Genomic DNA, 19,377 nt, shown 5'->3' with positions numbered 1-19,377 from the left:
CACACACACACACAAGCTGCTGCAGCAGAACTCACTGAGGAAACGCTGCTCTGCTCTCACAGCAGATTCAAAGCAGCTCTGCTGAAAGACCCACACACCACTACCTGTCCACACAGCTCCCTGGACCACGTTTCCGAGGGAAAGGATTATCACCCAGCTGCAGCCGAGTCAGCTTGAGCCTGAGCTGTTCTTTTTCTCTCTTATGCTTGGTGGAGGGAGCATCCTATTTCTCCACCAGGTTACAGGCTTGATCCATGTAGCTCTCCACCTAGAAATAAAGAAACCATCACTATACCTGCGCATGTTTACTAACGCCTCACCGGTGAGTTGTTGGTACAAACAGCTCTCCTTCCACCTGTATTTACAGCATAAACTCAAACATTTGTAGGACATTACTTCTGTATGCCCGGGGGATGTTAAAATCTTGACTGAAAGGTCTGGGAGGCAGAAGGGGTTGGAGGCAGGGAGGCGCTGGGATGCAGGGGGCTCTTGACTCCGGCTCTGTGGGAGATGCTGGGCTTGCTGGTTGCTTTTCAGTGCCCCAGTGTGCAGAACTGGGCTGTACACCCATTTGGGCTGTGACCCACAGCCAATGGTCTCTTGTGGTACCGGGACCCCTGCCTGCAAGGGAACCAAGATCCGTGAGCAGTGGGTCTCGCCAGACCAAACCTCCCAAACCCCACGCAGAACAGGCTGGAGAGTTTTCCCATTTCTCCTCTACACCCCAAGAGAAGCTGTTGGCAGCAAAGGGCTTCCCCTGAGTAGAAAGCCTGTGAGGTGAAGTGGGCTTTGCCCTGCAGAGCTGCCTCGCACGCAGCATCTCACTCTCCTCTGGCAGGTTCAAGCCATTCCCCTTGTCCTGTCCCTACAGGCCCTTGTCTAAAGCCCCTCTCCTGGTTTCCTGGAGCCCCTTTAGGCCCTGGAGCTGCTCTAAGGTCTCCCCTTCAGGAGCCTTCTCTTCTCCAGGCTGCCCCAGCCCAGCTCTCTCAGCCTGGCTCCAGAGCAGAGCTGCTCCAGCCCTCGCAGCAGCTCCGTGGTCCAACAATCACAGTAAAAGCCCAGAACACTCCAGTGTTCATTGCACGTCTCCCACCCCTTGTCCCAACGCTTCTCCAAGGGCATGTTCAATTTACACAAGTTTTACATTCTCATTTTTGCTGACCCACCCCTGCTTGTAAGTGCAGGACTCCAAATAAAGACCACGGAAAGCCCTGCACCAGGAGGACTCAATGTTCACATTGGTATGTACTGGAAGATGAAGACAGGCAGCTCTTGGGGATCATGCCTGCATACAATACGTGCACAGGATGCTCCATCACCTCACACAAACACACGTGCAGGATGTTCCACCACCTTCTCCTTCCCCATCTGCACATCTCTGACAGGCACTTCCACATCCATGAACTTCAGTTCTCTCCACCTTCTGCAAGTATCCATCCCAGCCGTGTAGACACTGTTAGTTCCTTGTCCTGGCTGTTGCTAGCTGTGCCCCTGCACTCCTGACTCACCTGGACTGTTTCTCCCACCACTGAACACATCCTTCCCCAGTATCCTTTAGCATTCAGTGCTCCCTCCTGATCCGCTGAGCCCATCCTCACACTCTTTTCTTGCTCTTCTGCATTTATTCTCATTTCATGAGCACACTCAATTTTCAGGTGACCAGTGTCATTACCTGCACACCGGGTAGTTTTAAATAGATCACAGTCTCACCTGGAGAGGCTTCTAGTGTAAGAACAGTGTTCCTGTGCACTACTGCCTTTCCTTACAGGCTTCCAGTGAATTTATTTCAAAGAAAGCCTGTAAATAGGCACACAATGGACAGCAGTAGAGCTGCAGTTTAGGTTTTTTACCCCAAAATTCCACACTGCTTCTTGCAAGCATGAAGAATATATGCTTGGAGTTGGTAATCATATGGAAGCAGGATTTAGAGACAACCAGGAATGTCATGGTCCCAACCCCATCCAAACAGCCAGGAGGCAGTTCTCCTCCCAAGCTCATCACCACCACCCCACCTGCTTTCACCTTCCCACCAACTCCTTTCTCCAACCTCTTGTCCCACACCACGCTCAGAGACCACTGCCCGCGCTCCATGCCACAGCTCCTTGCCTTTATCCCCACCAGCAACCTACAAACACCCATAATGGAAGGAAAACCTTTGTGGAACAGCTGCTTCATGGACATTACTACAGTACCTAGGCTTTGAAGCTTGTTTCTGCACAGAGCTCTTGAAGCACAGGACCACTGGATCGCCCCTGGAGCAAGGAATGCTCTCCAAAGTTGGTACCACCTCATTCTCCATCTTTCACCACACTTGTTTCACCATCCACTGTCAATACCAGGTGATTGCCAGCTCTGTCACTCCACTCCAGCCACAAAACCAGCACATTTTCTGCCAAGCCCCGCTCCTTCCATCCAACAATCCCAAAAGAAACTTTGAAGAGGCAGATTCAAGAAAATCTTTTATATACAGACATAGATAACATTTCTCCACCTCCCAGTTCTCCCAGTCCACAGAACAGGAATAAAGCAACATATCCTTTCCTTCTTTAAACACCAGAAGGAATACCATCCTCTGGCACGGCTTCACTTCAGTGTATTTTGATTTTTCAAAACAAGCAACAATAACCATTACCACGGTGCAGAGAAGTGATGCTGTTCTGGACGGCAGCTTTTCACATCAGGTTCCGCTGAGCATTTACCTGGGACAGAAAATCTCTCCAGTTTCATTCAGAGCTGGTCCTCAGACCTTCTTCTCTATAAAGAGGGTGTGCTGGCCCTGCAGATAGTTCACTATCTTCTCCTCTATTTCCATGCCTTGAGCTATTTCCTCATCGGAAAGAGATAACGGAGTCTGTGAGTCTTTGGTGACGATAATAACGGAGGTTCTCCGGGACTCCAGGATATTTGCTACCACCACCTGGTGATGGTATTTCTCCAGAGCCTGCCTGGATTTATCGATTAAGATCAAGGGATCCGTCTCCAGTTTAAAGGAGATAACAAATGCCTCTGGGGCCCATTCTTTGACGAGAGGAGACAGCATTTTTGGCACCATCTTCAGTGTGATCTACGTTGGGGAAAGAGAGCAGAGAAAAGTTTCAGTAAAAACATGGTGATGTGTTTTAGTACGAGACAGGAGGAACTGGGAAATTCCAGCTTCAGTTCATATTATATTTCCACTGGGAAGTTTCCCAAGACAGTATTTGGCCACATCTCCCCAAACAAGGTTAAAATGTCACCAGTGTGCACCATAAAGTTAAATCATCAGCCTGGTATTAACAATAAGCAGGGTGTTCTCAAGTGATTTTTTGCCTAAGAGCTCATCTCAATCTCCCCTCTGGCAGGTTAAAGCCATTCCCCTTGTCCTGTCCCTGCAGGCCCTTGTCCAAAGCCCCTCTCCAGGTCTCTTGTAGCCCCTTTAGGCCCTGGAGCTGCTCTAAGGTGTCCCCTTCAGGAGCCTTCTCTTCTCCAGGCTGCCCCAGCCCAGCTCTCTCAGCCTGGCTCCAGAGCAGAGCTGCTCCAGCCCTCGCAGCAGCTCCGGGGCCTCCTCTGGCCTCGCTCCAGCAGCTCCACGTCCCTCTTGTGCTGTTGCCCCAGAGCTGGATCAGGACTGCAGGGGGGGTCTCCCCAGAGCGCAGCAGAGGGGCAGGATCCCCTCCCTGAGCTGCTGCTCACGCTCTGGGGGTGCAGCCCAGCACAGGGGGGGTTCTGGGCTCAAGCACACACTGAAGCCGGGTCATGGGGAGCTTCTCATTGACCAACACCCCCAAGTCCTTCATGTCAGGGCTGCTCCATCCAGTCTCCCCCAGCCTGTGTTTGTGCTTGGAATTGCACCCGGCCTTTTAGCACTCCACGACGTTCACATGGTCCCACCTCTCCAGCCTGCCCAGGTCCCTCTAGATCCAATCCCTTCCCTCCAGCATATCAACTGCACCGCACAGTTTTTGATGTACAACCAGAGCAGGACTGACCCTGCTTTGCCCCGTTATCCTCACCCCTTGGTGCAAGGGAAGAACAAAACCATGCAACTCCCCTCTTTCCGTGGGATTCTGCTCCGGTGGAAATTCAACCTCCCATTCCAAGCGAAAACACTGCTTTGCAACCTTTCCCAGGTCTTATCCGCAGCCAGTCCCTGGGCAGCCAGTGACACCAGTGTCCTGGACAGCGGGCACTCAGGGGGTCCATGCCCAGGGAGGCCTCACCTGAAGGGGTCCCTCCGAGGACTGGATCTTGTGCTCAGGCATCTCCGAGGTCGGGATGTAGAAATCGGACACAGCGGCTGCCAGGTAGAACATGACACTGGAACCTGTGAGAAATAGAAGTGTGGTCACCCACCGCTGCTGACCCAGGCCCTGGGATGGACCAGAGCTGGCCAGGCTGCCAACACCCTATAGAGCCCCCCATCACCTACAGCCACTGTCCAAGCAGGGGTCCTCTCAGACCCACTGTCACCCACCAGGGCTGCCTCACCCCCTCACACCAAGCCCCAATAGCCCCCGAGGATGACCAAGACCCTGTCACTAAGGCGCAGGAGCACCCATGGGCACCCCCATTCCCTCACACAGCGCCCCCGGGGCTGCCACATCCCCTCCCGCACCGGGTACCTCCCGGGGCTGCCACATCCCCTCCCGCACCGGGACCTCACAGCCGCTCCCGCCTGCGCTTCCCCTGGGTCCGCCTTGTCCCCTCACGTCGGGGACCCCACGGTCCCTTCCTCCTGCGCTGCCCGGTGTCTCCCACAGCCCCATGTCCGCCCCGTCCCCTCCCTCTCATCCCGTTCCCGTTCCCCTTCCCGTACCGAACGGCGCCAGCGCTCGAGCAGCGGCGCGCAGCAGCTCCAGGTACTCCTCGAGCGCGGTGAACTCGATGGGCAGCAGCACCCCTTCCTCGGTGGCGCGGTGGTAATCCCGCAGTGCGGGCAGCAGCGCGGGGAGCGCCGCGGGATCAGCGGCCACTGCCGGGGTGTCGCCGGGGGTGAGGCGGAAGGCGTCGAGCAGCGCGGCTCCGTGCTGCGGAAGGCTGCGCGCCCAGGGGAAGGCGGAGCGGGCGCGGTGCAGGAAGCACACCGCGTACCCCGCCGCCACCAGCCGCTCCGCGGAGCCCGCCCCGCGCCTGCCGCTGCTGAAGTTCTCCAGGAACCGCACCGCGCGCGCCTCCAGCGCCACGCGCGTCCCGCCCGACGTCACCAGCGCCACGCGCCGCCCGCGCGCCGCGTGCCCCGCAGCCCACGCCCGCACCCGCGCTTCGGCCGCGCTCCCGCACGGCGCCGCCTCCGCCATTAGTCCGCAACGGAAAAAGCTTTCCCCTCCCACCACCCCCCACCAACACCCCGCACCGAGCCCCGCCTCGCCTTCCGCCGGATGCGGCGGAGATCGTCCCGGAAGGGTTGCCGTGACAACGCGGCGGCGGTGGCGGTAGCGGTGGAGGGGTCCCGCCGGTGCGAGCTGTGCGGGGCCGCGGCGCGGGTTCGCTGCGGCCACTGCCGCATCACGCACTACTGGTGAGGGAGGATGGAGCGGCCCCGGGGGCGCGGAGCGGGAGCGGGACAAGGCTCAGGGCCCGGGGAGAAAGCACAAGATGAGGCACAGGAAGCAGGAACAGGATATTGGGATGTCCGTGAACAGGATATTGGGATGTCCGTCCCCACGACATCGGGACGGCCCCAGGATGAGGGCTGGGAAACGGGGACAACGCCGGGGATGCGGCCTGGGACACAGGGACAGGCAGGACTAGCACCGGGATGAGGCTCAGGACACAGGGACAAGCACCAGGATAAGGCTTAGGACGCAGGGATGAAGCCCGGGTGGCAGGGATGAGGTCCAAGAGGGAGGAACAAGGCCCAGGATGGAGCCAGGGAGAAGGTCCAGGATGAACTCAGGTGAAAGTCAGAGATTTGCTCAAACGGAACTGTGTCGGGAGGTGTGTGAGTGGTTTAAATGAGGTTTTAACATCCACAGTCACAGTGACCTGGCAGGAGAGCACCGTGCTCCTGTGTCATAGAATCCCAGACTGGTTTGTGTTGGAAGGGACCTTAAAGCTCATCCAGTTCCAAGCCCCTGCCACGGGCAGGGACACCTTCCACTAGAGCAGGTTGCTCCAAGCCCCTGTGTCCAACCTGGCCTTGAACACTGCCAGGGATGGGGCAGCCACAGCTTCTCTGGGCACCCTGTGCCAGCGCCTCAGCACCCTCACAGGGAAGAGCTTCTGCCTCAGAGCTCATCTCAATCTCCCCTCTGGCAGGTTAAAGCCATTCCCCTTGTCCTGTCCCTCCAGGCCCTTGTCCAAAGCCCCTCTCCAGGTTTCCTGGAGCCCCTTTAGGCCCTGGAGCTGCTCTAAGGTCTCCCCTTCAGGAGCCTTCTCTTCTCCAGGCTGCCCCAGCCCAGCTCTCTCAGCCTGGCTCCAGAGCAGAGCTGCTCCAGCCCTCTCCTGTGTTTGGGAATATCAAGTGTGTATTAGGTGCTGTGTGAGCAAACAGCTGGTGACTTTTGTGAGTAATTCTTGGGGTGAAAGTCCAGAAGACACACAAGGCAATAACCTTTCCTGACGGCATTTCCAAGCACACACAGATACCACTCTTCCCTTATTTTGTTAGTGATAAGGATCATCAGAAAGCTGACTGGGTCAGTATCCACAAGCAAATATGCCAGCTGCTGATCCCAATCCGCACGTCCCTCCCATGTCCCCCTACGGAAAGAGAGAGAAAGCATGGTATGGAGCAGCTGCTGAGGAGGCAGGTACGTACAAGAAGAACCAAATCCACTTCAAAGTGCTGCCACTGGAATTACATTAGATCTCTTCTTCCTGTCCTTTGATGTACGCAGGGCTGGGAGGGCACCTCGCTGCTTCATCAGTGCTTATTGCAGAGCTTTAGGGTTGGGTTTTTAAACAAAACCTCTACCAGAAGGGGAGTGGAGCGTCCTCTGCCTGATTCTAGGAGCCTCTTCCCCCTTTCACAGTCCTTCCTCGAAATCCTGAGATTCCCCCAGCAACAGCAGCATTCCTGGATCTCTCGCCTTGCCAGGAATTAGTCCATCTCCGCCGTTAGTCCGGGATCCAGCTGAGTTTTGCTTCTTCCAGGCTGTGCTCACCCCTCGCTGATGGGAGGGATTCCCCTTCCAGGGGGGCAAAGAAATGAATCCCCTCCCTTTGTTTAACTGCCCAACTTTAAACGCCCTTTCCCACTAAGTACAGTCTTTTATCTCTGCTTTTTGGCCTCGTGGGTGGTGCAGATGTGCAGCTCCCTTCCAGCCCCAGTGGTTTTCAACTCTCTTCTTGGTTTTTTGTTTACGGGATGGCAGGATCTGCTTTTCCACAGTGTTGATAAAATAAAATAACCCGCCCAAATGCATCTGCTACTGAAAATCTTGCCCAGAAAAATAAATCGTCCTTCTAACATTGTATGACTCCTAATGGCAGGATAACAGGACACAGAACAGCTGAAAGGGAGCTGGTAACAATCCCAGGGTGCCACTGGGAGGAACATCGTTCCAGTCGGGTTTTGAGAATCCCTTGTGTTTGAAAACCCCAGGCAGGGTTGTGGACCAAGGTCCAAAGAAGGTGTGTTAGAATGTCCCGCAAGCACCAGGAAACCTGCAAAAGCTCCTTTGTTCCAGGTTGTGTTTAAGTTTTAAGCTGTTCTTTTACGAAGTCTGCAATGAAGGAAAGGAAGTTTAAATGGGTCTTACTAGGGCAGGATTTTTGTGTCCTCAACAGCTTCAAGCTTTTCCAGGAAACTTCAGCAGATGCTGAGCACTGGTGGTGTTGCATCACCGAATGTAGAGCAACTAAAATCACGCTACGTACGTTTACAAAAGACCACGTAAGGCCAGACCAAGGAAGTGCTCCTCGATTAGCTGGAAGCTAATCCTTGGTTTTCCTGAGGTGCCAGGGGCAGAGGCAGTGGAGAAGGGAGAGCAGCTCCTTGGCTGGCAGACGCCTGTGTGAGCAGAGAGCGACTGCCACAGCTTGAGCCGAGCCCTGGCATGTCTTCGTGGGGAAAGTCACCTGCCAAGTGGAGGTTTTTACAGGCTCTTTAACAGCCCTATTACATTTGTTCTCTGACCTTTTTCTCCAGACTATTGAAATATAATAGGTGCTGGGAACAGCGTGTGCTGGGACGCTCTGTCTGCCTTCCTTCCTAAGGAGTGAAAAAGCGGAAAGGTCTTGCTGGTTACCTGCTCACCTTCACAGCAAGGCTGCAGCGGCTGGGCCACTGCTAGCCCACAACTGGCGTCTGTCTTTACACACAGCAAGGCACAGGGCAAGCAGCGTTGTGCCTGGGCTGCCCCAGGAGTGGTATGGAGCGGGTGAGATGATTTAATGCGCCGTCTTGTTGCGGCTTCTTCACATTCCTACTCACAGAGCTGACAAAAATGCTTCAGAAAAGGCCTTTGGAGCTCAGGGGGAAACTGTGTATTCTCCTGATGATCAGAGAAAAAACCTTCTGCTCAAAGCCTGCCCGAAGGTTTATAATTTTTGAACATTTCTGCCGTAGCTCACAAACTCCTGCGTGGTGTTTGTTTAGCAAACAGGCAGCTTGAGCCTCAGTCAGGACACAGGAAAGCTTGTGCACATCAACATGCCCTGTGGCTTAAGGGAAGGTGCATGAAGCCAAGAGCCAGGTTCTGAGTTTCATGCCTCATCTGTACTCCAAAGCTTTGTTGATAGAAATCTGCTTTTGTCAACGTAGCCGGGGGGGTGCCTGCAGACAGCACCTCCAAACTGACACGGCTCCAAGTTTCTGTTTGTGGAATAGCCTCACCTGCGGGAAAGCTGGGTGCTCAGCCAGCTCTGCAGCCTCCAGCACCACTGCTCGCCATGGCTGCAGGGCTCTCGCCTCACACTGGAAGCCTTCCTCTTGAAATCATCGCTTCTTCGAGCGTGGCATCATTTTTGGTGCCGGTGAGTGAGTAAATGAATGTGGCATTGAACCACAAGTGTGTTCCCAGCCTCCTGCTCCCACCTGCAGCAGAGCTGGGGTCCTCGGCCTCCTCAAACCCCAACTGGGGGAAAACTGCGTGGGGGCATCTTCAGAGAAACCTCTGTAATTGCAGCACACATGAAAAGAGCTCAAAGCCTGCAGGTCCAGGGCGTGGGGCTACGGGCAAGATTAAAACGGTGCAGGGCCAGAGCTAACGATCCCCCCAAGGCTTGTAACTGCACAACCTTAAATATTCAGTGCCGCAGGGCTCCTGTTGTCTCCTGACCTTTCTTCTCCTCCTGGGAGCTGTGCAAGACTCTAACCCTCACCTTGTCCTCACTGCAGATGTTTTAAGATAGCTTTGCATCATGAGAAGCAGCGATGATCCCATTGATAAGGAGTTAAAAAGAATGATGCTGATCTCCAGCACCTCCCAGATGACAATCTGCTGGTACCCACGCACCAAAGCCAGTGCTGGTTGCATCAGACAAAGAGTGGCGTGGACAGAAAAGGCAGCCTTATAAATAACAGCTTCTACTGCTCTGTGCCCCAAGCATGTACTGACTTTCTCCTGGGTGCCACATGCTCCCCAGCACAGCTTGGGTTTGGTGTGTGGCTGTCTCACTGTCTATATGCTGGTAGCTCAGGGAGTAGGGAGGGGGTGCTGTGTGTCCTAGCTCTTGGCTCTCCGTGCTGTATCTGGGTGCTGTCACCCTGGGGTGCATTCTTCAAAGCTCTCGTTATCCAGAAAGGATGCCCCTTTATCTCAGCTGGGATCTCCAGGAAACACTCCCAGGCTGTCTTTGAGGTCCCCTGTCCCTGAGCTGTTCCTTCACCTATGGCTTGATTCTCTCTGCCTCTCTTTAAGCACTTAAAGCTCAGAAAAATGCCAAAACCTGGCCTCCAAAAGCATTTGGATTTGTTATTTCTGCCCTCTGCTCAGCCCCAGCTGGAAAACAGAAGGCAATAAAGAGGTAAGATGGTATTTTCCTCGCTGCACAGGCCTGCCCGTGCCTCCTAGCAAGAGCAGAGCGAGTGCCTCCCTGACTTACCATGGCAGCACTGCGAGGCACAGCACCAACAGGATTCTTTCCAGGCAGCTTTTCCACTGCACCACTTGTGCGAAGAGCCAACACAGAAGTGCTGGGAGTTGGCAACGGGTATGCTGAAAGCAGAGAGAAATAATAACCATAAAATAATCATCCTGGCTCTTTCCCTGGCATCCTTCTGCACATTGTAGGGGCACAGCACCTACAGTTGCTGTAGAGCTCCTGGCAATGAACAGGCATTCAGATGGAAATAGGTTTGTGGAGCTGGTGACTAGATCAGATGCTGCAAAGGGTGCACAGACCAAATGTGGGCTGCCAGGAGCAGCAAGGGGCAGGGAGCAGCTGTATGTACAGGAAACGTTCTGGATTCTGGCAGCAAACAGAAAAGCAGAAGCTTTGAGCACCGAACCCAGCTGGGGCAGTGGGTGTCCCGAAGCGCAATGCAGTGCGTTGGGGTGTTTGGATTTTGACCGGCTTTCCAGACTCCATGCCCAAAATACCAGGCCCAGAACTGGCCGGGAGAGGGTGGGAGGAAGCTGCAGCACCATGTGAGGAGCCTTCTCCTCGCCTGCAGACCATGTCTCCTGCTGCTGGAGCTGTGCCCATGCTGGCACCAGCTGGGCAACCCGTATGCTCTGAGTCACCGTTATTACCGTCAGCGAACCCCCGCTGCAGCCCCTTTGTCTGATCTTTTCTGTGTCTTGTGATGATCATTTTCTGTGCTTTACAGCCTTTATTGCTGCAGCCTTATAAGCCCTTTTTGGTAGGTGTAAAGGATTCTTTGTCTCGTAAGACACCACATGAGCTAAGAGGATGTCCAAATCTGTTCCTGCTAGAAGCAGGAGTGAAAGCCAGGCTCTAATATGACAGCTTTAATTTCCATCTGTTAATTACAGACACAAACAACGTTACAATCACTTTTACAGTTTGCAGACTTGACTCCTTTGCTCACTGTGTCCCATTACTGTGTTCCCCTGCAGAAATACATCATCGACGTGGCGTACAGCACAGCCCAGGAGTTTGTTTGGGATGGGAAGCACGAGGAAGCGCGGCCGGCAGCTCTGCATGCGCTGCGCTTCAGCATCGAGGTGTACGGCTCCAATTCCCTGCAACTGGTGCCTGCTTATCTCCTCTTGGCTGAGGCCTCCACTGGTTAAGTATTGTCTAAATAGCAACACTGGCAAGGGCAAGACCTCCCTTGGGTCAGGTTTCTGGTTTCCTTTTAGCATTTATCAGGGAAGGACCAGCTCTGCCTTTCAACGTTGTGCCATGTTCTCTACCCTGCCCTGCCTCAAGGGCATTTCAGAGAGATTGGAGGAGTCACACACACCCCTTTCCAGTGTGGGTCTGGGGAAAAGAATGGCTCATTGGCAAGGAGAGAGCAATGAAAGCAGACGAAATGTTTGCTCCCTCTGCCCATTCCCACAAGAGAAGCAGTGTGAAAATCTATCCTTTCCCTCTGTGGCTTCCTATGACTCTCAAAAGCATTAAATTCCCCAGGGTGGGTGGTAGTGCTCTTATCTCAGGGAACCAGCAAACATTTTGTGAGGCCATTGCATGAGAGGAACACTTCGGTTCATTCACAAAAGCACGCTCTGCCTGCAGCAGAGCTTTTTGTCATGGCCTCTGTGCTTCAGACAAAGTGTCCCATTAGGACTCTGCATGTGGGGAACTGCTCCCCTCAGCTGCACGTAAGGACTGAGAAATCACCATAAATCATCACCACTGCAGGGGCACACACAATGAATGCTCTGCCGGCAGAATGGAGCTGTCTGGAGGATTGTCGTAAATGGTGTGGCGAGGGAAGGGGAAAAAGTGCCATGAGTAATTCTAGTGTGATATTGCATGAGTCAGCAGTGGCTGCCCAGAGCTAACCTGTCTGGAACATGTGTTTGGAGATACTGAATGCCATACACGGCTTCTGGCTCCTCTGGGAGCTCAGGACACTCGGACTGGCCATAAATCAGGTTTTGGACACCTGCTTGGCTAAGGAGCACTCAGGAGAGATGTGGGGAATCCACAGCTTGGTCTCAATATTGATCTACTGCACAGGCACAGATGGCAGCATTCTCTACATTTCTAAACTAAAACATGCTTTTCATCCTGCTTATTTCTACGTGTTGTTTTAGGTGCTGGGCATCTCCCAGAGGCGTCAAAGTATCTCTCCCAAGCCGAGTGGATTGTCCTCAGAACCCCAGACTGCAGTGCTGCTGTTCAGTACAAATTGCATCGTAGTCTGGGGCTGTTCTGTGCTGCTAAAGGGAACTTCGAGCAGGCTTTATACCACCTGGCAAACGATGTAAGCCAACTGAAATACAGAAATGCTTCAATTATTCTCCCTTCTCTAACACTTCAGATCGATATGAAAACCTCAGCGGGCAGATTTCATCATAGGATCACAGAGTGGTTTGGGTTAAAGGGACCTTAAAGCTGATCCAGTTTCCCGCACTGCAGCCGGAGCCGGGGCAGTGGAAGGCAGTGGGAAGGCAGTGGTGCATTCCAGCTATTCTGAGCTGGCGTGTGACTCTCAGCAGATCTCAGACACGCAGCCAAAGTTCAGGCAGGTCTCAGGCTGCTCTGACGTAGACCAGCCACTTGCTAATAGCAAAAAGCTATTACCTGACGCCCCTTTGGGCACCAGATTTAGGATACCTAAAAAAACCAATGGCACAGAGGAGAATCTCCCCAAAGGTTCACCGACTAAGCAAGGACAGGGCTGTATATATTATACTAGAGAAGATCTAATCCTCCTCAACTGAATGTCATCATTACACCCACACAAAGCTACTATCAAATGCAACAGTAGTGAGTATACATCACTCCTCACTGGATAAATTTAGTCCACATGGGACAAAAATAGGATGTCACGGAGTTCATCTGCCTTTGGAGGATCAAATGACAGGCAAAGCATCCCCAGGAACAGGGGGATGGCACTTCAAATCTGACAGACTGCTCCTGTGGGATTGAATTGGGGAAAATGCTGTTGAACCAGACATTTAAACAGTTAGATAAGGAACTGGTTAAATAACAGCTGACAGGGAACTGCTGTCTAACGGCAGAGAACTGAGGGAAATGACTGCTAAAATATAGAGTAACTTATCTGTTGGATAAAAGGCAACTTGGGGTTGGAATGTCTGTTCATGTCAGCACCGAAACAAAGCTGATTGATAGATAAATCTAAAAGCAGATGCGGTAAAGGCAAGGTCTAAGTGTCACTTCAAGGGAATGAAGATAAGTGGTAAAACACAACTTTGGCTAAACGTGGCCACACGGGTGCCTTAGGGCTCAACAGTTCAGGTGTCTATACAATGTACCCTCTTGGTACCTAAAATCAGGATTACAAATCCCAATTGTTGTTCAGCCTGGAGAAGAGAAGGCTCCTGAAGGGGAGACCTTAGAGCAGCTCCAGGGCCTAAAGGGGCTACAGGAAACCTCAACAGGGGCTTTGGACAAGGGCCTGTAGGGACAGGCCCAGGGGAATGGCTTTAACCTGCCAGAGGGGAGATTGAGATGAGCTCTGAGGCAGAAGCTCTTCCCTGTGAGGGTGCTGAGGCGCTGGCACAGGGTGCCCAGAGAAGCTGTGGCTGCCCCATCCCTGGCAGTGTTCAAGGCCAGGTTGGACACAGGGGCTTGGAGCAACCTGCTCTAGTGGAAGGTGTCCCTGCCCGTGGCAGGGGGTTGGAACTGGAGGAGCTTTAAGGTCTCTTCAACCCAAACCAGGCTGGGGTTCTATGGTTCTGTGAAACCTGCCCCATGCTTCATTGGGATCACACGCTGCAGTGAGGTTCCTCTGCCCCAGGAGATTTGGGAGCATCGTATTGCTTTGCATAAAACCCAAAATGCAGCTTTTTAGTACCACATTGTACAGTCACAACCAGGTGTAACTCACACTGTAGTTACACAGAAAAAAAAAAAAGATTGCTTGCAATATTATTAATCCATAATGAAAAATGTCCCAGGTTTGAGATGAACATTAAACTTCTGGTATTTGTTTTGTTTTAATTATTGATTGCAGGTTTACCTTGCTAGTTCTACGTTTGGACTACAGTCTATTGAGACCTCTGGAGGTTATTTCCACATGGCTAATATTTTCTTCCGCCAGAACAAAATGGACATAGCAAACTCGCTCTACGCTGAGGTTGGTAACACCAAAGGTCATCCTTTAGCTGTTTCTCTTTTGTTCCTGTGCTTTTCCCAAGGTTTTTCCTCTCTCTGATTTCCTTTAATATGATGGTGATTGTGTGAAGTGCCAGTGTGGCCTTTTAGGATCAATCTCAGAAACCTTTTCCATACTTAAATATTCCCCTGAGTTAAGCCCAGGAGACACTAATCCTGTACTCGGTTAAAGGTCGTTGTTCAATTTGAGTTCAATTTGGGCAGCCAAACCTTGTTCCAAACCAGCTTTGCTACCACGTACCCTGCGCCAGAGGTTAAAGAGATGACCACAAGTAGAGAGGGTCGCCAAGGAGTTGCCATAACCAGGGAAGAGTGGGATACAAATAAGCCACATAAAATTTACGCTGATAATAAAAGTCACACTGATAAAAGATTGTCAGACCAGGGGGATCAAGCAAGGGAAGGAATGATTATCTAATCACTCTAAATAGTGAGTGATAACTGAGGAAAAAAAGAGCTTTCCTTCGCCTGGTTTTCTGCGGAAACAGGGCTTTGGCAGCTGTGTCATCAGCCTCATCCCCCCCACAACCTTCAACCCAATCTGCTTTTTGTTAACAATTTAGTCAGATTACTTGAAGTTTGATGAAACTTCACACTCAGGTGGAGAACTGAGCTCCCAGCCCAGGCTGCCACTGGGACAGGAGCACTCAGATCCCGGTGCGAGCCACCCGGCTCGGCGGCAGCAGCACACCGGGTATTGTGGCCGGGCTGAGCACTGCAGGACACGGTGTTTATAGAACAAGCAGTTGCTAAATGCTGTGTATTCATAAAGTGAAATAATTCACTTGTTTCCGGGTAGGTGGCCGGCGCCTGGCATGCCTTTCTCCTGAAGTCACTCCAAGCCCAGCAGCAGGTTCTCAAGTTGCGACCGGAAATGTCTCTTTTCACCAAGGACAGGGAAGTCAGTGAGGAGCCCATGAGTAAGCACCTCTATGGCACAGAGCTGTTTGGAGATGGGATTTGAAAGAATCCGTACATCCTCCAGGTCGTGGTTTGCGTGGCGTTTCCACAGACGCAGCTGCAATGCAGTCACGGGTCTGTCTGATGCTGATGCTCAGGGGACTCTGCTGGATGGGGCAAACGAGGCCACTTGAGTAATGAGGGTGTTCAGGTGGAAACACAGCTTTGCCCTTTTTGTTTTCACAGTGCCCTTGGCAGCGACTTCAGGATTTTGCCTTTCAGGCATTCGATTCCACTTCAACATTCTCATTTCTCTGCAGCTCCTTTGTCTCTATTTAATTTTGTGCAAGTGACATTTCATCTCACTTAGGCAGGTTTGCAACTCTATCTTCTGAAGCAACAGAACACGATGGAATAGTGTGTGCTGATAATTTAGATGTGTTAATCTAGAGAATACTGTTGGGAGAGAAGCTGAGGAATCTCTCACCAGGACAGAAAGATGCATGAGACAAGTGAAGGTCCTGCACCGGGGTCAGGGCAATTCCAAGCACAAACACAGGCTGGGGGAGACTAGTGCACCTGCTCTAGTGGAAGGTGTCCCTGCCCGTGGCAGGGGTTGGAACTGGATGAGCTTTAAGGTCCCTTCCAACTCAAACTAGGCTGGGATTCTACGATAAAGCATTAGGAATTATGCTCATGTGGATGGTGCAACCCTGTGCTCCCCTGAAGTAGACTCTGGCCCTTGTCTTCTTTCTACCATCTATGCCAATAAGAATGTGGTGAGAGAAGAGAGGTTTCTGTAGTCCCCATTATGGGCACTGTCTCCAGGACAGGGCTTCCCGATACCATCTTCAGTTCTGACAGGAGAATGAAAGTTGCTCTTTTCATGCAGCTGTTATGACTCCACATCCTTACTAAAGGCTAATCAACACAATTACTGACGGGATGAAAAGATATCTGCTAATGGGTGTGCAATTTGCATGGAGCTGGGATACCACGTCGATGCTTGTAGTAGAACTGCTTTGATGTCTAGAAGAGATAATTGGGCAGTTTTGAATATATTATCTTGCACACAGACATACATCCAACAGGACTGTTTCATTCCCAATGCAGCTGAAGCCCAGCAAGTAGAAGGAATCCGAGTGCTGAATGCCATATTAGACATCAGAGAACAGGCACCAACACAACAACCTGGGGAAACTGCCAAAGTCCTGCACGCTCTTGCCATGCTTCACTACCTGCTCATGGATCTACCAAAGGTAGGTTCTGCCTGGTGAAAGGGTCCAGAGGAGCTGCTTAACTCTGTTCCTGTGCTCATGGTGTCTCATGGAGCCAGTTGCTCTGTTCCCCTGGCACCATTCCCAAGTCCACAACAGCCTCGCAGTGCTGGGTGACCAAGGACAGAGCTGCCTCGGTGACCCTGCATGAAGCTGCTCATGGTTTGCCCTCTGTCAAGGCTAATAAATCCCACTGGATCTGTGTTGGTCTCTCTCAGCTCACAGTGGATCCATAGCACCATAGAATGCTTTGGGTTGGAAGGGACCTTAAAGCTCCTCCAGCTCCAACCCCCTGCCACGGGCAGGGACACCTTCCACTAGAGCAGGTTGCTCCAAGCCCCTGTGTCCAACCTGGCCTTGAACACTGCCAGGGATGGGGCAGCCACAGCTTCTCTGGGAAAAGTCTGTGCCAGCGCCTCAGCACCCTCACAGGGAAGAGCTTCTGCCTCAGAGTTCATCTCAGTCTCCCCTCTGGCAGGTTAAAGCCATTCCCCTTGGCCTGTGCCTACAGGCCCTTGTCCAAAGCCCCTCTCCAGGTTTCCTGGAGCCCCTTTAGGCCCTGGAGCTGCTCTAAGGTCTCCCCTTCAGGAGCCTTCTCTTCTCCAGGCTGCCCCAGCCCAGCTCTCTCAGCCTGGCTCCAGAGCAGAGCTGCTCCAGCCCTCGCAGCAGCTCCGGGGCCTCCTCTGGCCTCGCTCCAGCAGCTCCACGTCCCTCTGGTGCTGTTGCCCCAGAGCTGGATCAGGACTGCAGGGGGGGTCTCCTAAGAGCCCAGCAGAGGGGCAGGATCCTGTAGTTCTCCACATTTTCTGGGTTCTTCCTTTCCCTGGGGTGTCCTGGCAGAGCACTGCTGGTCACAAGCTGCATTTAGCCATCAGGGCACATGTTCTGCAGGGAGCAAGAAATGGGCCTTGCCTGTGTCCTCCTCGAGCCAGACCCTCTGCAGTGGCTGTGTCACTCGGTTGGACCCTGTGATTCAGTTTTCCTTTTGCACCCTTGGATTTTTATGGCTAAAAATTCCAGATGTGATGCCTTAACTTCAGAGTGCCCGTTCTCTGCCTTCTCAATAAGTGGTTTTGAGGAAGTGCTGAGCAGAATCCAGCTGGAAATGAGGCCTCTTTGCTCGGGCTATCCCTCCAAATCCTGGGCTGCTGCTGCCTGTGTCCTGGAGGGTCAAATCCAGGTTACTGATGGTCTCCTCGTTGTATCAGAGGAAGCCGCAGTGATGTGAGTCAGTGGAAGCCACAAAGAAGCAAATTCAAATTAGGAGAAAAGGGAAAGCTTTATAATTGTGAGAATGTCTAATCCCTGGAAGAGCTACCAAGGGAAATGAGGGATTTAGTGCAGACTGAGTCAATACAGCTGTGTTCTTCCTGAGACAGCTTTGGGAATGCTCAGTGAGCTGCTGCATTAGATGGGAGGTGATGATCCCCAGCACAGGGGCTGGCTGAGTAATCTCTTCTGTCTGCACCACTGGATCCCAACTGTGATCACTGTTGGCAGCTTTACTCTCTCCTGCAAAGCAGCTTGTACAGGTCACCCTCAGAAATGGGCGCTGGAGCCTGGAGCTGCTCCGGAGCCGCTGTTCCAGTGCTGCAGGTTTGAGAAAAGCCAATTTCCTGACAATTCCTTTGTCTTTCCTGTTTCATCCCAGGCTCGGGAGCTGGGGCTGAAAGCCTTTGAGCTGGTGAAACAACTGCCCCAGCAGGAGTCTCTCGAACCCCTCAGGCACTTGTTGAAGCTGATGAACGTGGAGCCTTCCTCCACAAAATGAAGAACTTCCTACCAGAGCAGCTCTTTGGCCATTGTCACTGAACACAAAGGGTGTTCCCAGCCGTGTCCTCGCTGCTGCTGCCACCTCTCCTGTCTCAAGGTGTTTGGAAATCAATCATTTTGGGATGAGCTCACTCTCCCAACCTCCATAGCCTGTTATGGAGTAACTGGGTGAGGGTGAGGGACAAAAGCACAACCACCTGATGCATAATTCATTACCTGATGATTTATGAATAAACCAATGGCCTCTTCCACCCGCACGTTGTCTGGCTGACGGGGTCTGTGACTGGTGTCATCGTTTTCCTCTTGGGTTTGGTGGGAGAGATCAATGGAGGGACATGGGGAAGGTCTTTGCTGCAGACCCTCCTGCTCCTCTGGACCCGTTTGGCTCCATCTCCTCAGCTCCAAACCTGCTGCTCTCTTTTTGCAGAGCTTTGGAGGAGTCTGGGAGCCGAGGGACTCGTGTGTGCCATGTGTGGAAGGACCAGGAGCCCAGCGTGAGGGACTGTAAGCTGTCATGGGGGGCAAACAGACCAGGTAGTTCCAATCGGAGCTTCCCACCCAAAGGAGACGTGGCTGAGGATGCCGGCATCATGTTAACTGTGATGCCAAGCCTCCCGAGGAGAAACTGTCCCCTTGTGTCACTGTGTGCTCTTGCCCACAGCCCCCACCGAGTGCACCCCACTCTGCAGCTCCCATGGGATTCTACCTTGGGAAGCAGCAAGAGCCAGGCAGGGGGATGTGTGACCCTCGGCAACAGGGATAGGAATACTGGGAAGGGTGAGGGGAGACCCTGATGAGTGGGACAGGACATGGCTGGTGCGGGCAGGCTCATGGAGCTGGGAGAGGCTGAGGGAAACTCTTGCTGCTGCCGAGGGCTGGACAGGGCTCGGCTTTAAGCCTGTGATTAAGTCTCATTTACTTCAGGAGGATTTATGAGGGCATTTAATTGCCTCGCGGGAGCGGGATGGAGGCCAGTGCCTGGCTTTGTGAGCGCTTCGTCAAGCTGGGACCTGAGCAATTAGAAGGGGTTGATGCTGCTGGTGAAGGGAAAACCTCCACTGCAGCCTGTGTTGGGGTACACAGTGTGCTGGATGGGGCTCATGAGGGGCCCCACAGCAGGTAGGCCAGGGGGGACCCTCCGAATATCCCATGGGAGACCCTCTGAATATCCCATGGGAGACACTGGTGGATGCGTCCACCCTCACCAGGCTGTAACCACCGTGCCGGGGGGCACCGGGGTGCGCCGTGCTGCTGGCACAGGGCCTTGGGTCATGGGGGATTTGGG

At 52.9% G+C, this 19,377-nt stretch overlaps 2 protein-coding genes across 2 annotated transcripts; one reads left to right on the top strand and one right to left on the bottom strand.

Annotated features, from left to right (window-relative positions):
- Positions 1 to 2,442: 2,442 nt before the first annotated feature.
- On the bottom strand, positions 2,443 to 5,487 carry PPCS (phosphopantothenoylcysteine synthetase). Its single transcript, XM_030508122.1, has 3 exons — positions 4,796 to 5,487; positions 4,200 to 4,303; positions 2,443 to 3,064 (listed from the first exon to the last, which is right to left on the bottom strand). The coding sequence occupies exons 1-3, from the start codon at positions 5,274 to 5,276 to the stop codon at positions 2,741 to 2,743; spliced, it is 909 nt and encodes a 302-aa protein (XP_030363982.1). The 5' UTR covers positions 5,277 to 5,487; the 3' UTR covers positions 2,443 to 2,740.
- ZMYND12 (zinc finger MYND-type containing 12) lies at positions 5,262 to 18,349 on the top strand. Its single transcript, XM_030508116.1, has 8 exons — positions 5,262 to 5,497; positions 6,590 to 6,731; positions 10,947 to 11,118; positions 12,096 to 12,265; positions 13,982 to 14,104; positions 14,942 to 15,062; positions 16,156 to 16,301; positions 17,971 to 18,349. Exons 1-8 carry the CDS (start codon positions 5,358 to 5,360, stop codon positions 18,088 to 18,090), a joined length of 1,134 nt encoding a protein of 377 aa, XP_030363976.1. The 5' UTR covers positions 5,262 to 5,357; the 3' UTR covers positions 18,091 to 18,349.
- Positions 18,350 to 19,377: the final 1,028 nt, after the last annotated feature.

Source organism: Strigops habroptila, chromosome 16 (assembly GCF_004027225.2).
Source record: "Strigops habroptila isolate Jane chromosome 16, bStrHab1.2.pri, whole genome shotgun sequence".
In the NCBI taxonomy this organism is placed as follows: Eukaryota; Metazoa; Chordata; class Aves; order Psittaciformes; family Psittacidae; genus Strigops; species Strigops habroptila.
This window is presented reverse-complemented; position numbering and strand designations above follow the sequence as displayed.

Excerpts from the sequence above, each read along its gene's own strand:
- PPCS (XM_030508122.1), bottom strand. The coding sequence starts at position 5,276 with ATGGCGGAGGCGGCGCCGTGCGGGAGCGCGGCCGAAGCGCGGGTGCGG. Across the intron at positions 4,304-4,795 it reads TCGAGCGCTGGCGCCGTTCG|GTTCCAGTGTCATGTTCTAC; the intron begins GTACGGGAAGGG and ends TATTTCTCACAG. Across the intron at positions 3,065-4,199 it reads CCTCGGAGGGACCCCTTCAG|ATCACACTGAAGATGGTGCC; the intron begins GTGAGGCCTCCC and ends TCCCCAACGTAG.
- ZMYND12 (XM_030508116.1), top strand. The coding sequence starts at position 5,358 with ATGCGGCGGAGATCGTCCCGGAAGGGTTGCCGTGACAACGCGGCGGCG. Across the intron at positions 14,105-14,941 it reads CAAACTCGCTCTACGCTGAG|GTGGCCGGCGCCTGGCATGC; the intron begins GTTGGTAACACC and ends GTTTCCGGGTAG. Across the intron at positions 15,063-16,155 it reads AGTCAGTGAGGAGCCCATGA|CTGAAGCCCAGCAAGTAGAA; the intron begins GTAAGCACCTCT and ends TTCCCAATGCAG.